Source organism: Oryctolagus cuniculus, chromosome X (genome assembly GCF_964237555.1).
Source record: "Oryctolagus cuniculus chromosome X, mOryCun1.1, whole genome shotgun sequence".
Lineage (NCBI taxonomy): Eukaryota > Metazoa > Chordata > Mammalia > Lagomorpha > Leporidae > Oryctolagus > Oryctolagus cuniculus.
The window spans coordinates 33,568,675-33,586,029 of record NC_091453.1 but is presented as its reverse complement, the minus strand read 5'-3'; the positions used below and the strand labels follow the sequence as shown (position 1 = coordinate 33,586,029).

At 46.2% G+C, this 17,355-nt stretch overlaps 2 protein-coding genes and 1 long non-coding RNA gene across 28 annotated transcripts in view; 2 read left to right on the top strand and 1 right to left on the bottom strand.

The window, feature by feature from the left end:
* Positions 1-1,492: 1,492 nt before the first annotated feature.
* Positions 1,493-4,031, top strand: LOC138847590 (uncharacterized). Of its 2 annotated transcripts, none has more exons than XR_011385472.1 (2): positions 1,493-1,757; positions 3,661-4,031. It is a non-coding gene; the product is annotated as an uncharacterized lncRNA (long non-coding RNA). The 2 variants fall into 2 exon arrangements; XR_011385471.1 differs by lacking the exon at positions 1,493-1,757 and adding an exon at positions 2,335-2,546.
* A 5,397-nt stretch (positions 4,032-9,428) lies between these two features.
* On the bottom strand, positions 9,429-14,133 carry LOC100342234 (sperm acrosome-associated protein 5). Of its 2 annotated transcripts, XM_008272567.4 has the most exons (5): positions 13,823-14,133; positions 12,507-12,593; positions 11,942-12,100; positions 9,725-9,803; positions 9,429-9,620 (listed from the first exon to the last, which is right to left on the bottom strand). In XM_008272567.4, exons 2-5 carry the CDS (start codon positions 12,559-12,561, stop codon positions 9,521-9,523), a joined length of 393 nt encoding a protein of 130 aa, XP_008270789.1. In that variant the 5' UTR covers positions 12,562-12,593; positions 13,823-14,133; the 3' UTR covers positions 9,429-9,520. The 2 variants fall into 2 exon arrangements, with proteins under 2 accessions (XP_008270789.1, XP_002719937.1); XM_002719891.5 differs by lacking the exon at positions 13,823-14,133 and having other exon boundaries at positions 12,507-12,712.
* A 193-nt stretch (positions 14,134-14,326) lies between these two features.
* The window catches only part of LOC100353466 (zinc finger protein 182), a 46,114-nt gene continuing 43,085 nt past the window's right edge, over positions 14,327-17,355 (top strand). For 3 of the 24 annotated variants that reach the window (XM_051827073.2, XM_051827072.2, XM_051827070.2), the window contains exons 1-2: positions 14,411-14,893; positions 15,710-15,768. Coding sequence is in view for 10 of the 24 variants with exons in the window: in XM_070066994.1 (XP_069923095.1) it covers positions 15,754-15,768 (15 nt within the window). In the remaining 14 variants the exon portion in view is untranslated. Of the gene's footprint in view, positions 14,894-15,709; positions 15,769-17,355 lie in introns of all 24 variants that reach the window. The other 21 variants (XM_070066991.1, XM_070066990.1, XM_008272563.4 and 18 more) reach the window with 19 other exon arrangements.

Genomic DNA, 17,355 nt, shown 5'->3' with positions numbered 1-17,355 from the left:
TTTGTTTCCCAGTGAGGGCTCTCTTTCTGGCTTGCAGACAGCTGTCTTCTTGCTGTGTCTTCACTTGACTTCTGTATGCACATGTAGAGTAAGCATACCCTCAAGTGTCCTTTCTTAAAGGCCACTAATTTTTTTTTCTTTTTAAGATTTATTTATTTGAAAGTCAGAGTTATACAGAGAGAGGAGAGGCAGAGAGAGAGGGGGTTCTTCCATCCGCTGTTTCACTCCCCAGATGGCTGCAATGGCCGGAGCTGCACCAATCCAAAGCCAGGAGCCAGGAGGTTTCTCCAGGTCTCCCACGTGGGTGCAGGGGCCCCAAGACTTGGGCCATCTTCTACTGCTTTCCCAGGCCACAGCAAAGAGATGGATGGGAACTGGAGCAGCCAGGGCTCGAACCAGTGTCCATATGGGATGCCGGCACTGCAGGCGGCGTCTTTACCCACTACACTACAGTGCCAGCCCCATCACTAATTGTTTTCACCAGGATTTTACTCTCATGACCTTATCATGACTTCCAAAGGCCCTGTGTCCAAATACCATCACACTGGTGGTTAGGGGTTCAACATATGAAGTGGGGGGGGGGAGGTTGGAATGTGCACAGAATTCAGTCCATAGCAGTCCCCAATGATTTTTCTTGTTCTGAGGTAATAAAAGGAGACAGAAGGGGTTACAGTTAGGCAGACAGATGGAAGTGTGTGTGTGTGTGGGGGGGGGTTCTTCTCAGAAAAAACTGCTAGGCTGTTTCTTGGAAAAACCACTAGGCACCCACAGGGGCTTGCTTCTGAGAAACTGCATGCTTGCTATCAAAGGTGCAAGCTGGCAGAAGTGCAGAGCTCCCCTGGCTGAGCAGAGCACTGGTTCACATGCCAGAGACCCCCCCTCCCCCTTTTTTTTTAACGAGTTGGCTGGCAATAGTTAACGAACCAGATGACTGTTATCTTACTTTTGAGATTGACATCTTAGCCAGCCAATCAAAAGAATTCCCCTGTTTACCAGCCTAAAACTAAACTCCAAAGTGAGCTATCTTTTCTGGCTTTTCCTTTATCAATAAACTTGCTTTTCCTCCTCATTCCTTGCTTTCTGTGTCCTTCATTCTTTACCGGCATTGGACAAGAACCCAGTCAGTCCCAACACCAGAATGCCCGTGTCAGAGAGACCTGTCTCCATCCTTCCCCAGGATTCAAGCGTGGCTCCTTTGTAAATCCCCAGACTCCCTTCCTTGTCTTTGGGATGTTCCTCATCAATGAAAGTGTTCCCCACGGTTATAGCCTGAAAAGAATGGTATCTAGTCGCCGCATGCATTTTGTCTTTCACAAGATTAAGTGGTAGAATGCGATTACTAGGTCGGAGTGTTTGTGGTCCATGACCACCTGAGCACTGTCAGTTTCCTATTTGTTCCCCAGGCCTCAAGGGGGCACTGAGTGGCACACTACAGGAGCAGAACACCCCCACCCCCCAGTCCCGCCTCCCGCCCCCAGCCCGATCTCTCTGCCCCAAGTCCCGGAAGGAAGATGGAATGTGGATGCAGAGGGGTCACCGTCAGGTCTCCCTGAATTCTCTTTTGGTCTCCGACTACGATACCATCTGGCCAGGGTGCCTGTCCCGGTACCTATGTTTATCAATCTCAGTTTCTTCACTTTTCTATTTCTCTGAGGACAGAATTATACCACCGTGGCCTCCCCCCCCCCCATCTGCTTCAGTGGTATCTCCCAAGGCAGACTGTACCAATCTGAGACTTCGCCACAGCCATCCCAATGGTACGTATCACCATACTGTTATTTACTTGAGAGGACTACCACCTCCGTAGTGTCTTCCCAGCTGCACAGTTGTACTGATCTGTGGGGAACCATTGTAATATTTGCTTTCCTTCCCCACAGTAAGTCCCTAGGTAGGACTGGACCATCCGAGGTCTCCCCTCCTTTTCTGCAGTGGTATCTCCCCGCTGCAGGCACTGTGGTCCTCAACTCTTCATTTTTTATATATTAGTTCCCATCAATCACCCCTTGCAGCACATATGCACACCTAACATACACATAATTTACCCATCCATATCCTTTGCATAAAAGGCGCCACTCTTACTGCCAAGTTTTCAAATTCCTCCCCAAATCCCATCTCTTCCGCGTAAGAGGCACGTTTCTCCGCGGTACAGAATCATTCATTGGTGTAAGATGTCTGCTCCCCTGCCAATCTGATTGCTTGATATGGCCATATTTCTTGCCAACCAAATAAAATTATTGCCCTTACTGAACAAAACCAATGTTAGCTGTTCACGTCAATGACGTCAGAAAATGCTACTGCGCATGAGCAGTAATGACTGACAGAACCTGAGGCGGAGTAAAGGGCCAAGAAAGTGGCTCTCAAAGTTGTGACTGTTTTTGCAAAACACCACGGGGAAAGGGGACTTTGCCAGAATAAGAATTTGACTCTTCAGATCAGAGCAGGATATGAACAGGAGGGCAGAGGGTTCGCTCAGAATAGATGTGAGAAGCTCTGAGGGCAGAATGACAAGGACCAATGTGGGTTCTCCAAAGATGGGCACTTACTTGGTGAGTCCTTGGAAGGGGTCTCTGGGTTTGGGCTGTCAACTGAGTGACAGGGATCTGTAGCATGAATGATGGGGTCTATGGGGTGACTTGGATCTGGTGGGTGAGTGATGGGTGTGTCCCTGGAAGCAGTGATGGAGGTGTGCAGGGTGAGTAGTAAAGTCTGTAAGAGTGGAACCGAGCCCCCAAACAGTGTCTTGAGTGCAGATGCGAGATGCCATCAGGCCACAGTCTCCTAGCCACGCTCCCTTGGCCTCACCTGCAATGGAGGAAGTGGTGCAGCTGGCCCTACAAGATTCGAATCACTGCACTCAGGAGGTCACTTGCTTCTCCAATAGAGAACAGGAGGTGGCCGGTACTGCCTCGAGGGGGTTCTGTTTGGGTGAATCCCAGGTCTGGGCAGCACATTTCCAGGGCCAGGGCAGAAGATGACCCCCACCTGCATGGGGCCCCCAGGCTGCCTGAAGCCCCCTTGGCCAACACCAGTAGAGGTCTTGTTGCTGCTTCAGGGCTGGACTGCCGGCTTCCCCATTGCCCACGCCCCAAGGCGCATGTCACCTTGTTTCTTGTCTCTAGTTCTCTTGCAGACAACCAGAGCTCAAAGCAAAGAAGGTATGTGCAAGGCAAGCCTCGGTGCCTGGCCGGGGGCAGCCTGCAGCTGCCCCTGACCCTTGCCCGCTTTTTCCTGGCTCCCCCTGTAGCATCCTTAGAAATCCAAACACCATCTTTCAGCAGAGCGGTGGTTCTGGAGACCTCAACTGCTACCCTGGCATCTGTTGATAGATGAAATGTTCTCTTTCCTTCGCCCCAAAACCTCATTATTTTGATTTGCCACTGAGGGCAGGGACTGAACTATTGGTAACAGGAGTATTTGGGATGTGTGGTTGGAGGAGTCTGTGGGGGCGAGTGTTGGAGTCTGTAGTGTAAGTGGTGGGGAAGTCTTGGAGTATGTGATAGGAGGGGGGTCTCTCGAATAAGCAATGGGGGGTCAGTGACAATGAACCAGTGCTGGGTGGCCTATGAGGTCCATGATAAGGCTGTGTGGTTGAGTGATGGGGATTCGTGGGGGAAAACAAATGTCCTTTCCCATTTCTTTCTTTTTTTTTTTTTTTGACAGGCAGAGTGGACAGTGAGAGAGAGAGACAGAGAGAAAGGTCTTCCTTTGCTGCTGGTTCACCCTCCAATGGCCGCCGCAGCTGGCGCGCTGCGGCCGACGCATCGCGCTGATCCGAAGCCAGGAGCCAGGTGTTTCTCCTGGTCTCTCTTGGGGTGCAGGGCCCAAGCACTTGGGCCATCCTCCACTGCACTCCCGGGCCACAGCAGAGAGCTGGCCTGGAAGAGGGGCAACTGGGACAGAATCTGGCATCCCGACCGGGACTAGAACCCGGTGTGCTGGCGCCGCTAGGTGGAGGATTAGCCTATTGAGCCGCGGCGCCGGCCTCCCATTTCTTTTTTTAAACATTTATTTAATAAATATAAATTTCAAAAGTACAACTTTTGGATTATAGTGGTTTTTCCCCCCATAACCACCCTCCCACCCACAAACCATCCCATCTCCTACTCCCTTTCCCATCCCATTCTTCATCAAGATTCATTTTCAATTATCTTTATATACAGAAGATCAACTTGCTATATACTAAGTAAAGATTTCAACAGTTTGCACTCAGCAGGACCATTTTACCAGCTGGCATTTAAAGATTTCTAGTCTAGTAATTTGATGAGCTGTCAATCTGGATATCACTTGTCATTCTCAACTCTTCTCCCCTCCCCCACAGTGTTCTGTCTTTGTAGGCCTTTGCCTTCTGTCCACCAGAGTTAGACCTGACTATGTTCGGGTAAGAAGCTCCTGCCTCCTCATGTAAGGATTCCTAGAAGCAAGGAAGCAGTATTGTATAGTGGTTAAGAGTACAGATTCTGGAACAAAACTCTTAACGACTTTGTGCCTTAGTTTCCCTAACTGTAAAATGGGAATGATGCTGCTGATAATAATACCTACCTTGTATGGCTGATGGGGAGATCAGTTGAATTAAGCTGTTTAGCACAATTCTTGGCACATGTATAATAGGCCTTATTTATGAATTTGTTATTGTTATATAATTTATACTATAAAATGGACTTGTATAAACACAAAGTTAGGATTCTGGAAGTACGGGAAGACCAGGGCGAGGCTGAAATGAATATATGTAAATCCTAGGATTCTATATAACTGTGTTGAGCTGCAGTTGTTTTTTCTCAGCTTCCAAGAAGCTGTGATGTAAAGGGAAGGAAATACTCACTTATTTTATCTCACAGAGTGAGTAAGCCCCTTCCTCAGAAGCAAAGATTTCTCCATGTGGTTAGGACAGTTTTCTGATGGGTCAACCCAGCCTCACCAGCAATCTTGTGATACGTACAAGGATGAGATTGCTCTGCTGTGATTTAAAACATGTCTTTATGTCATCCAAAGGTATCCTTCTGGTGCAGAGCTAAAGGGGTATGACTCTTCAAGAGGCCAAGACTGTGCCAGCACAAACCGCTCTCATGCTCTGGTTCACTACAAGGATATAACTTTGGTGGTCAGGAAGAATTAATGAACCCCATGCCCTTCAATTTCTTTTCTGTTACATTATTTTTCCTCATCTTGGATTTGAGCACTACAGGCTGATCTTCCCATGGGTCTGTCCTTTTCCATTCCAGGCTTATAATTCATGACCATTTTCAGTTCTTTCCCTTCTGCCCTTTCTAAATATATCTATATTATTCCTACAAAAGTGACAAGTGGCATGAAACTCTCGAGGAACATACAATCTAAAAAGGAACACAATCTCCTAATCTCATGTAATCACTCATTCCAGGCGACCAATTGTGTGGGGAATTTGGTTAATTACCGTCTATACACCTCTCACTTTCTCTTGCTTATTTTTTTTAACCTCTATTTACATGTATAAAAGAAAGCTCTCCAGAAAGTTCCTGGAAAATGCTATTTTGAAAAAATTATCCATGAATTTCAAATTTTTCTTGTACCAAGATAATCTTATCTTTTAATTATATTTTCCATGAAGTACCGTGGTATAAACATATAGTTGGCATAAATCAATCTTTTGCAACAATTTTCCCATTATGTAAAATTGTTTTGCCCTGTGTACAGTAATATTGATGATGGGAGTACTTGATAAGCAGCCATAATCAAAAAATCTGAAATTTTAAATACTCCAAAATCTAAAAGTTTTTGATGTGACATCACGCATGGAAAATTCTACCTCTGACCTTAGGTAACAGGTCTCAGTGAAAATGCAGGTGCCCTAAATATATCATATAAGCTTACCTTCAGAATTCAAGTAAATATGAAACATAAATGAGTTTTGTGTTTAGACTTGATTTCCACTTCCAAGATATCTCATTTTGCATATGCAGATATTCCAAAGTCCAAAACAGTCTGAAATATAAAACATTTCTGGTGCCAAGCAGTTTGAATGAGGGATACTTAACCTGGAGTGGTAATACTACTGGTAATACAAATGATGATGCTAATGATATATAACAGTGGCAGATCAGAAGCCAACATACAGAGATCTTATGCTGAGCTTAGCATGTTATTAAGCACTTCTCATGTATGATCACCGTTAATTCTCACGATAACCCTAGCAAGTCAGCAGTTATTATCCACACCTTACAGACGAGGAGCCTGAGTTCCAGAGCGAATATGCAAGTGATATGTGCTACAGATCTGATAATTCGTGTAGCTAGGGTAGTCTCTGTTCAATGAACACCTGTTGATAGATATCTCAGTGCCAGGATATGGAGATATTTTTAACAGTTGCGTATTTTTCTCTTAGATGCATGTTCTGTGATTTATTAATAACCTATATTGAAGGACTGATGCGTAGTGTCTATTATACTGTGGCAGTGATCACTCCTGACATGGTGAGCATTTCTAGAATGTCTAGTTCAAAAAGTGAGCACGTTTTCTCTTTAACAACCCCTAAACACTTTCATTCAGCAGAGCCATAGTTCTTGAGAACCTGAGGTCGATTGCCTTCTCATCTGTGGACAAATTAAATATTTTCTTTCCTTCACCCCCTACCTAAAAAAAGTGGGCACATTTTGAACTTACATAGATATTGCTGAATTGCCTTTTGAAAAGTTACTACAAGTTGACACTCCCACAATAAGGAAGAAAAATACCCTTTCAAATGCTCTTGTCATAGTTTCAATCCTTGCCTTTTTGATAGGTTATAACATCTCATTTCATTTGTTTGTGTTTATTGACCAATGAGGTTGAACATCTTTTCATATTTTTCTTTTTTTAATATTTATTTTGTGAATTGTTGTTTTGATGGTCATTTGAGGATGTGGTTTTGGTATTCACCCAGAAAGAGTGGAATTAACTGGACCCTACTGAGAACATTTTGTACAAATATGTGATGATAGAGAACTATGGCCATCTTCTCTGTGTGGGTGAGGGTGGCTACCCTAAGTAACCCACCGTGTACCTAGTGAAGTAACCTTCCATCCCTGAAGTGCTTCAGTTCTTTGACTTTGGGTTTCAGGATTAAAGTTTTTTCTTCTTCTTCCAAATATTCATCTACCCATTTGAAAGCAAGGGAGGGAGGGAGGGAGGGAGGGAGAGAGAGAGAGAGAGAGAGAGAGAGAGAGAGACATGAATATCTTCCATCTGTTTACTCCCCAAATGCCTGCAATGGCTAGAACTGCGCCAATCTGAAATCGGGACCAGGAGCTTCCTGCAGGTCTCACTTGGGAATGCAGGGGCTCAAAGACCTGGTCCATCTTCTTCTACCTTCCCAGGTGTACCATCAGGGAGCTGGATTGGAAGTGGAGCAGGCACCTACACGGGATGCCAGCGGTATAGGCGGTGACTTGACCCACCACGCCACAGTGCTGACCCCAGGATTAAAGATTTTTGATGCCTCTTAGACTGATCAAAATGTATTTTCAGGGTTAGCGGTATGGTGCAGTAGGTTAATCCTCTACCTGTGGCACCAGCATCACATATGGGAGCTGGTTCTAGTCCTGGCTGTTCCACTTCCAATCCAGCTCTTTGCTATGGCCTGGGAAAGCAGTAGAAGATGGCCCAAGCACTTGGCCCCTGTACCCACATGGGAGACCCAGAAGAAACTCCTGGCTCCTGGCTTTGAATGGACTCAGCTCTGGCCATTGTGGCCATTTGGGGAGTGAATCAGTGGTTGGAAGACCTTTCTCTCTGTTTCTCACTCTCACTGTCTGTAACTCTACCTCTCAAACAAATAAATAAAGCCTTAAAAATGTATTTTCAGCCCCCGTGTGAAATTTCCTGCATTAAAATGTACCTTCCAAATTTTTAAAAAGATTTATTTACTTGAAAGGCAGAGTTACAGAGAGGCAGAGGCAGAGAGAGAGCTGGAGTGAGAGCGAGAGCAAGAGAGAGAGAGAGAGAGAGAGGTCTTCCATCTGCTGGTTCACTTCCCAAATGGCCACAATGGCCGGAGCTGCACTCATCTGAAGCCAGGAGCCAGGAGCTTCTCCCAGGTATCCCACACAGGTGCAGAGACCCAAGCATTTGGGCCATCTTCTACTGCTTTCCCAGGCCATAGCAGAGAGCTGGATTGGAAGTGAAACAGTTGGGACTCCAACTGGAGCCCATGTGGGATGCCGGCACTGCAGGCGGTGGCTTTACCCGCTATGCCACAGCACCATCCCAGCTTTCCTGATTTTTAAGGCCCTGTGTCCACCAAGAGGTGCCCAAATTGTGTATCATTTCTCAATACAGGGTATCCTGTTATCAAACCAGTGATGATCACTTCTTTGGAGAAGAGAGGACTTTGAATCATACAGAAATCCCAAGTTGCAACTGCATGTGTGAATAAGAAGAGAGAGAGAGAGAGAGAGAGAGAGAGACAAATGTCTCCAATAGCCAGGCCTGGGCTAGGCAAAAGATCCAGGAACTGGAAATTCAATCCAAAGATCCAGGAACTGGAAATTCAATCCAGAGACCTAAATCCTTGAACCATCACCTGTTGCCTTCCATGAAGTGCTTTAGCAGAAAGCTGGGATTAGGAGTGGAACCAGGATTTGAATCCAGGCATTCTGATGTGGGATGCAGGCATCTCAAGGGTCATCTTCACCACTGCTCCAAATGGCTACCCTGAGAGTGATACTTTTTAGGGTAAGGTAATTCGTACACACACCTGTTCCCCCACCTTGCACTTCTGTCTCCAAACCTGTAACTGTTTTGTGAACCAAGCACTTTATGTGTTTTACAAACATTAATTTATTTAATACTCCCAATAACCCTGTGAAGTAGTTCCCATCATTATCATCCTCATTTTACAGTTGTGGAAACTAAGGCACGGGAGAAATTAAGTGCCTCTGTCAAGACAACACAATTAGTAAGTGGTAGAGATGGTATTCTAACCAAGAAGAACCCATGTTCTTTTATTTTAAAGATTTATTTCATTTATTTCAAAGACAGAGTCACAGAGAGAGGTAGAAACACAGAGAAAGAGGTCTTCCATCTGCTGGTTCACTCCCCAGATGGCCACAACAGCCAGAGCTGAGGTGATCTGAAGCCAGGAGCCAGGAGCTTCTTCAGGCTCCCACGTAGGTGCAGGGGCCCAAGGGCTTGGGCCATCTTTTACTGCTTTCCCAGGCTATAGCAGAGAGCTGGATTGGAAGAGGAGCAGCTGGGACTAGAACCGGTGCCCATATGGGATGCTGGCGCTTCAGGCCAGGGCTTTAACCCACTGTGCCACAGCGCCAGCCCTGAACCCATGTTCTTAATCACTGCCCACCCGTCTCTTCCTCCTCATCAAGTGGTCCAGCATCTTTTAATTAAAGCTTTGAATATATGGAAGAAGTTATTGGGGTATGTCTAGGCTTTGGAAAAATGAAGAGTTATGCATCAGACCATTTCTTATTTTGTTTATAGATGTCATTCTTTATTAAATCCACAAAAGAATAAAGAGAAAGGAAAAGAGAATCTCTATTCCTGGTAGTTTGAGTCATGGATGCATTTTCCTTGAGTCAGTCTTTAAATGCACATCACACCCCTTGATCCATTCAGATAAATCATGGCCAGAACAGTGCTGGGTCCAGGAATCCCTGGGAAATGAATGGAGAGAGGGAGGATGAAGTGGACAGGTTGGCAGGGTGGCAGTAGGACTACCCCTGGCTGCCTGGTGACCAGGCCATCCTTATGAACTTACCAGGCACTCATACTGTTCTGTGTGGATACAACTCGCTTGGCACACAAGATGTCATCTAGAATGTGGCGGTTGAGTAGATCTGAAGGGAAGAGAAGGGCATGGTGATCTGGTGCACTGGGGACAGGATGACAGTGTAGGAAGGATCCGTGGTTTTGAGTTTTCTTGAATAATCTCAACTATACTTTGGCCAATTGTGGATAACCTTGACTGTCTTGTGAGCTGATTATGAATCACCTCAACTGCTGTGTTGGCTGATTCTGTACAAAGTTAACTCATGCTGACTGGTCTTGTTTGCCTTTGACTTTGAATGACCTCAACCACCATATTGACTGATCCGGGACCATCTCAAGCTCTACATTGGCCAGTTTTGGCTTGCTGCAGCTGTCATTATGTCTGGTTGCAAATGATCTCAACTGTAATGCTGGCTGGTGTGACATCACCTCATCCACCATGTTGTCTGATTGGAAAGCTACTTAACTGCCACGTTGATCAGTGCTGATAACTTCAAACACAATGCTGTCCTGGATAAACTCAACTTCTCTTTTGACTGGTAATTAATGACCTCAATCTCCATGTTGGCTAGTCTTGTTTAGTCTCAACCACCAACTGCCATGTTGGTCAGACAAGGCTGATCTTTAATCGCCATTTTGCTATTTATTTATGATTTCAACCACCTTGATGACAAGTCCTGGAGAATCTCAATTTCCATGTTGATTGGCTCAGGACCTCAACTTCCATTTTTGCTAATCCTGGACTACTTCCATTTTTTTTGACAGGCAGAGTGGACAGTGAGAGAGAGAGAGAGACAGAGAGAAAGGTCTTCCTTTTGCCGTTGGTTCACCCTCCAATGGCCGCCGCGGCCAGCGCGCTGTGGCCGGCGCACCGCACTGATCTGATGGCAGGAGCCAGGTGCTTCTCCTGGTCTCCCATGGGGTGCAGGGCCCAAGTACTTGGGCCATCCTCCACTGCACTCCCAGGCCATAGCAGAGAGCTGGCCTGGAAGAGGGGCACCGGGACAGAACCGGCGCCCCGACCGGGACTAGAACCCGGTGTGCCGGCGCCGCTAGGCGGAGGATTAGCCTAGTGAGCCACGGCGCCGGCCTACTTCCATTTCTATGTTGAAACTTAACTACCTTTTTTTTTTTTTTTTGACAGGCAGAGTGGACAGTGAGAGAGAGAGACAGAGAGAAAGGTCTTCCTTTTGCCGTTGGTTCACCCTCCAATGGCCGCCGCGGCCGGCGCGCTGCGGCCGGCGCACCGCGCTGATCCGATGGCAGGAGCCAGGAGCCAGGTGCTTTTCCTGGTCTCCCATGGGGTGCAGGGCCCAAGCACCTGGGCCATCCTCCACTGCACTCCCTGGCCACAGCAGAGGGCTGGCCTGGAAGAGGGGCAACCGGGACAGAATCCGGCGCCCCGACCGGGACTAGAACCCGGTGTGCCGGCGCCGCTAGGCGGAGGATTAGCCTAGTGAGCCGCGGCGCCGGCCGAAACTTAACTACCTTAACTAGCTTGTTTAACCACTTTAGCTAGTCTTGAAAAGAACCCAGTATTTATGTAATCCTGTCTTAGAGAACTTCAACCTCTATGGTGGCCAGTCCTGGACAACCTCATCCTTCATTCTGTCCATTCCTGGGGGACCTCTTCTGTCACACTGGCAGGACTTAGGTATCACCAACCTCCATTTGGGCTGACCCCAAATAACCCCAGTCTCCATTTTGGCCTGTCTTGGACAACCTCTTCTACAATTTTGGACATCCCTGAACAACTTCAACTGATACTCTGTTTTGTCTTCAACAACACCACACTATTGTTTGGAATGTTCTATCACTTCTGCAATGAGGTAGTTTGTTCCTGTTCCTACAGCCAGACATCTACTTCTTTCCTCATAGCTTGGACAAACTCCACCCCAAATTGGGACAATCTCTCCTTCTATTCCACATGGAGCTGAGTTTCCTGTTCCTTGGGTCCCAGAAACCTGCAGTTTCCATTCTGTGTGAGATCTGGGACCTTTGAGATCTCCTGTCCTTTACAGCCTCCCAGTGTAATCTGGGTAAGGGTGCAGGATGGTATCTCTAACAGCCCAGACAACTTTCCTGTTTTCCCCATAATATTTTTTTATCTCTTGTGGAAGGAAATGATGGCTTAGATAACCTTGTTCTCTGTATGTGGAGGAATGGGGACAAGCAAGTTTTCAGTGTGTCCCTAGTGCTGCCTTACCACGACATTCCATGTGGCAGAGGTTCTCGGTGGGTGTGATGCCGTTGTTACACCACCAGGCAGAATTCAGCTGGAAAATCCCATATTCACTGCTACCATCAGGATTGTGGTCCACGAAAGAGGTGTCATAACCACTCTCATAGTGTGCCATGCACAGCCCTGGGCAAGAAGAAGAGAGGTAGGAGGTAGGATTAGGGTCTAGGAATAGGAGATGCTAGGATGAGGGGAATGAGGATGGGAGGGAGCTGTGAGGGTGATGATCGTGGTTTGGTGGTAGTGTTTATGTTGGTGATTCTGGCGAGGTATTAGGGATGGGCATGGTGATGGTATTCATTATAGTATTAGCAGTGATGCTATAGATGATGGTGATGGTGTTGGTGGAGATGGAGGTAATGATTGTCAAGGCAAGAATGGTGCTAACTAGAGTGAGAACACTCACTATAGGGAGTTCCTGAGAGGGCCATGCCCTGGCCCAGAGAGGATAAATGACAAGGTAGGGGGGCTGGGGCTGGGGCTAGTCAGTGGCTTGGGGTGTGGGTAGGGCCTGGGGTAATGGGAATCTCACAGTCTCCAATGCTGTAGCCCCTGTAGCCATCGAGGCCTGCTTTCTGCAGCTTCATTCCCAGCTCACAGCGTTCATAGATCTTGGCATCTACAGTAGAAATCATCAGTGTGGCCAAGGTTAACACCACAAAGCTCCAGGCCTGCATTATGATACTCACAAGCCTCCTTAACTATCTCCTTGGCCAGACTCACCCTACAGTGTTCAGAGTTAGGGACGTTCTAGAACTCTGGGCTCTATGAGCCCTATTTTAAGTGATGGATTCTGGAACACAGAGGTCTGGACACCTTACAACTTTCCAGTGTCAGCACTGTTAAAGACCAACAGACATACACAAGGAAATAAAAAGATGTAGACATATACACATAGATGGAAGGAGACAGAAACAGGAAGAAACCCAGAAGTGTCAAAGAGATATGGGGACAGAGGGGCTAGGGACGCGTAAAGGACAGATAGTAATCATGCCCTACCACTCAGTTACATCTGTTCCCAATGACTCTGCCCCTCATTGCCTGCATTCCCCCTATATGCTGAGTGCTCAGTGCTGCCCACTACATTGTGCATACTACCACCTCTGTTTCCTCCTGCTCTACAAAATATGAGCACTGTGGCCTTACCCTCGCCTCCTCATTACTTCCATTTTTCATCTTCTTAGTTCATTTGTGCTGCTATAACAGAATACTTGAAACTGGGAAATTTATAAATAATGCAAGCATCTAATTTTAGTAAGAATCACAATCAACACTTACATAACACCTGCTATGTGCCAGCCATTGTTCTAAATCCTTTACAATGATCTACTCCCTTGTTATGGCTGTTTTAATGACATGTGGACTCTATCATCCTTATCTTATAGGTGAGGAAACTTTGCACAGAGAAGATTAGTTGTGCCCTAAATTGCACAGCTGGTAGGTTAGGGGTTTGAACTCAGGATGTCTCCATCATGTTTGTTTGGGTCTGCTTTCTTCTTTGCTATATTCCTAAGTATCTAAGATACTACCTGGCACACAGGAGGTGCTTAATCAAATCCCTGTAGAGGTCATATTTTAATGGGGACAAGACAGACAATAAACAAATGAGTTAAATATGCATGTATTTTAACATTAATATATAATTCTAGTTTGCTTCACATTAGTTCTTTAAAAATATCCCTCTCCTGGCTTCCCATATGGCCAGAATGAAATATGAGCTCTCTTTCTGGCAGAGGTGACCCTACATCACCTGGCTCCCGCCCACACTTCTACAACCCAATACATTGATATTGTCTTATCTTTGCCCATCTAGAGAAAGCAACATGGCAGTCACTACTTAACACCCACCTCCTTGCCGCCGGTGTGTGTTCCACTTCGTCGTTTATTTATTCTTTAGCTTCTTGTTTGCAAACCGACTTAACGTCCTTCAAAAGTTAGAAGGTAAATTCCCAGCCCTAGCCACTGGATGGAGCCCTGGCCCTTCCCTACCTCCTAGTCTTTGCACACACAGCAATTCTGCCATGCATCCCGTCTTCTCATTCAACTACACTTGCAACCCCATTGCTGCTTTCCAAGTTCAAGACTCGAAATTGCCGCTTGCTACACTCTTTTCCTTCATTGGGCATTTTTCTCTCCCCGCTCCACTATTCCAAGAGAAATGGAAGTCGGAAGTCTTAGAAACGCTGGTTTCTGGAGAGCAAAGTGAATACCTGCTTAGCACAGTCGCCCTCTAGCGGCAGAAACAGAAGTTACCATCATTTCGGCTCCCAACAGTGACGTCACTGGCGCGGATATCTTTGCTCTGCGCTTGCGCCACGGCCCGCTCACCTTTGCGGCCCCATGTTGACTATTGGCGGACGCGGCCTCAAAGGCACTACTGAGCGTGCGCAGAACCGGCGGCCGCTGCATTTTTATCGGCGGTGCTGGAATAGGTTTAGAAGCGGAAGTGCTTGTCTGGGCCAGTTCTTGTAACGGTCTTCTCAGCAGCGAGCAGAAAAATCTGTTCTCGAGAAAGAGTGAGGTTGAAAGGGCAAGTCTTGGGGGCTGTGGGCTGAGTGATGGGGAGTTTTGTGGGTTGGGTGAACGGGAGTGTGTGAGGGTCATTGATGTGGGGGTTTGAGGGTTGAGCAATTAGGGGCCCGAGAGGTTAGTGCATGAGAGTCTGGGGACCTTTGCTGGACAAAGTTATGGCGCAAATCAGGAATGGGTAGGACTCATGGAGCTTTGACTTTCACACATTTTCCAGCCCCGTGACCTGCACAAAGGGTCCACGCGCATCCCCGAGGCCCCTCTTTAGATGAGCCCCGCCTCTCCCTCTGCCCCTCTGTCCCTCTTCCCCGGGCTGAAGCCTGATTAGGGGCGTCCTGTGAATGTTCCAGCTGAAGTCAATCCGCTCCTGGGCCAGACGGCCCCAGTGAGGTGAGGAGAAGGAAGAAGAGGCACCTGACCACGGGCCTCGCCCAGAGTTTGGGGCCGGGAGGGGTGGGCGGTGCCTGTTGGTAGACGGCAGGGGGATAGCCTCATTCATTGAGACGACAGTTTTAATGTTCCCTATTTTGGCGTCTAATAAGTAACACTGGAGTTATAGATTAATCAGAAAATGGAAGGGAACTGATTAAAATGTCCATTCTTAGACTCTTTTAAAAAAATGTGTATAGGGGTACGCCTTTTAAAACATTTAGCATATCGTTTTAAAATGGATTCTTGAGGTTTTATGACCTTTGTTTAGAAGTTTAATTCAGCTTAATATTTTTCTATAATATTTTTAAACTTTTCGTTGAAATACATGGACAACAAAAGTACATGGATAAGTGCGTGGTTTCATGTAACATCTTTAAGAGCTGTATAACATTTTATCGCTTAGTTTCTTTATTAATCCCTCATTGTGGATCATACGGGATCGTTTAAGTTTTTGCATTATTGAAATCAGTGCTGAAATGAAGGTGTTTACAGAGAAATTATACGTCGTGATAAGTTATTAAAGGAAGTCACTAGAAGCACAATTTCTGGGTTAGCACTATATACACAGCATGTATATCCTTGTGTTTTCAATGTGCACACGAGGAAAAACAGTAATGAATTCACGGGTGGTTGTTAACACCATGTGGTTGCCCAAACTTTCACAGAGCAGCCTCGTGACCAGCTGGTGCGAGGGGGATTCTAGGCAGGTGATTCTAGGCACTGAAAGCCTAATGGGGTCTACTTATGTGTTCTACTCTTCTCCACTTGTTTCAGCTCAGCCTTCACGCATCTCTGACTTTTCCCAAGAAGAGCAGGAAATGGCGAAACCCCAGGTAAGTGTGTCTTCTGTCTGTTACTGTGGATGTGATGAGATACATAAGAATCAGTATGTGAAAGAGGAAATTATTTGTAATGAAGGATTAGGGTCAGGGAAAATGCAATCAAGGCTAAGTTAGAATATGAATGCATGGAGGACTTAAGATGTAATAGGGATTCAGGCTGTGTCCAGATAAACCCATCATAAGTTGCAAATGTTGGAAGTTGAAAATGCATTGAATATACCTAACCTACTGCACGCTGTAGCTTAGCAACACAGCGCACTGTAGAGCACTGGTGGTTTCCCTTTGCCCAGCATCACGAGAAAGGATCATAATGCATATTGGTATCCCAGGAAAAGAACCACATTCAAAAGTGAAAGTATGGTTTCTACTGAATGTATATTACTTCTGCACTGCCACAAAGGTTAACAGTTTTAGGTTGGACTGTTGTGAGTCGGGGACCGTCTGATTAATGTTGAGCTGCTGGTTTCTCTGTGAACCTTCTGATAGCCAAGGGAAATGCAGCAAGCACCTTGGCTTAGTGTACTCATAAGGGGAGAGTCCAGCAAATTCTCAGGGGAGGTTAAGGTTTCCTGGAATTGCACTTCAAGGCTGTGTGTGTGGGGTCTTCCGGTGGCTGGTGGGATTGTTTTCAACCATAGTCTAGTGACAAATGCAATACCTGGTTTCCTGCAGGTGTATCCTACCGCATTCCTCAGTGAGCTGGAGACGTCATGTTAAAATGTAATTTGCGAATGAAACCTCTTAGGGACCCTCCCTCCTGTCGTCCAAATAATTTTTTCAATCAAACTTTCCACTTTTACGTAATTTTCTCAGTTGGACTTTCAGTTCTCTTTTGGCCAACAGACAGTTCTGCAGATACCCACAGCCTACCATCTTTTTTCTTTCCCTTCAAAAGTTTTATTAAATTTACATACAGTAAAATTGATTTTGTTCTTGTGTTCATTAATAAGTATTAACACATGTAGAAGAGTGTAACTAATCTACAGGGGAGTTTTACCACCCTAAAAACTCCTCATGGTACCGTTTTGCAATCATATCCTCCCATACCTGTAGTCCGAGGCAACCACAGGTCTGTCCTGTGTTGCCATAGCTTTGTCTTTTCAAGAATGTCATATAAGTGGGGTTTCTTTTAAAATCAAACTTTTCTGTTTGGGTTGATTGACTTACACGCAGTTGTAAGAATAATACACAGAGATTCTGTATACCTTTTTCCACAGTTCCCCCCAGTGATAACATCTTGCATAACTAGAGAAGAGTGTCATAGTTGGGGTATTGGCATTGAGATGGCCAAGCACAGACTAGTTGCATCATCCCAAGGATCTCTCAGGTTGGCCTTTGATGGCCACATTCACTGTCTTTGCTCTGTCCTGCCCATTGCTAGACTCCTAGAAACTACCAATCTGTTCACCTTTTTGGGAATTTTGTCATTTCAAGACTAATCCGGGGAGGGTGTTTGGTGCGACAGTTAAGGCACTGCTCGGGATACCCACATCCCAAATCCTTGTGCCTGTGTTCAAATCCTAGCTCGACTTTCCATCCAGCTTGCTGCTATTGTGCACTCTGGGAGGCAGCAGATGA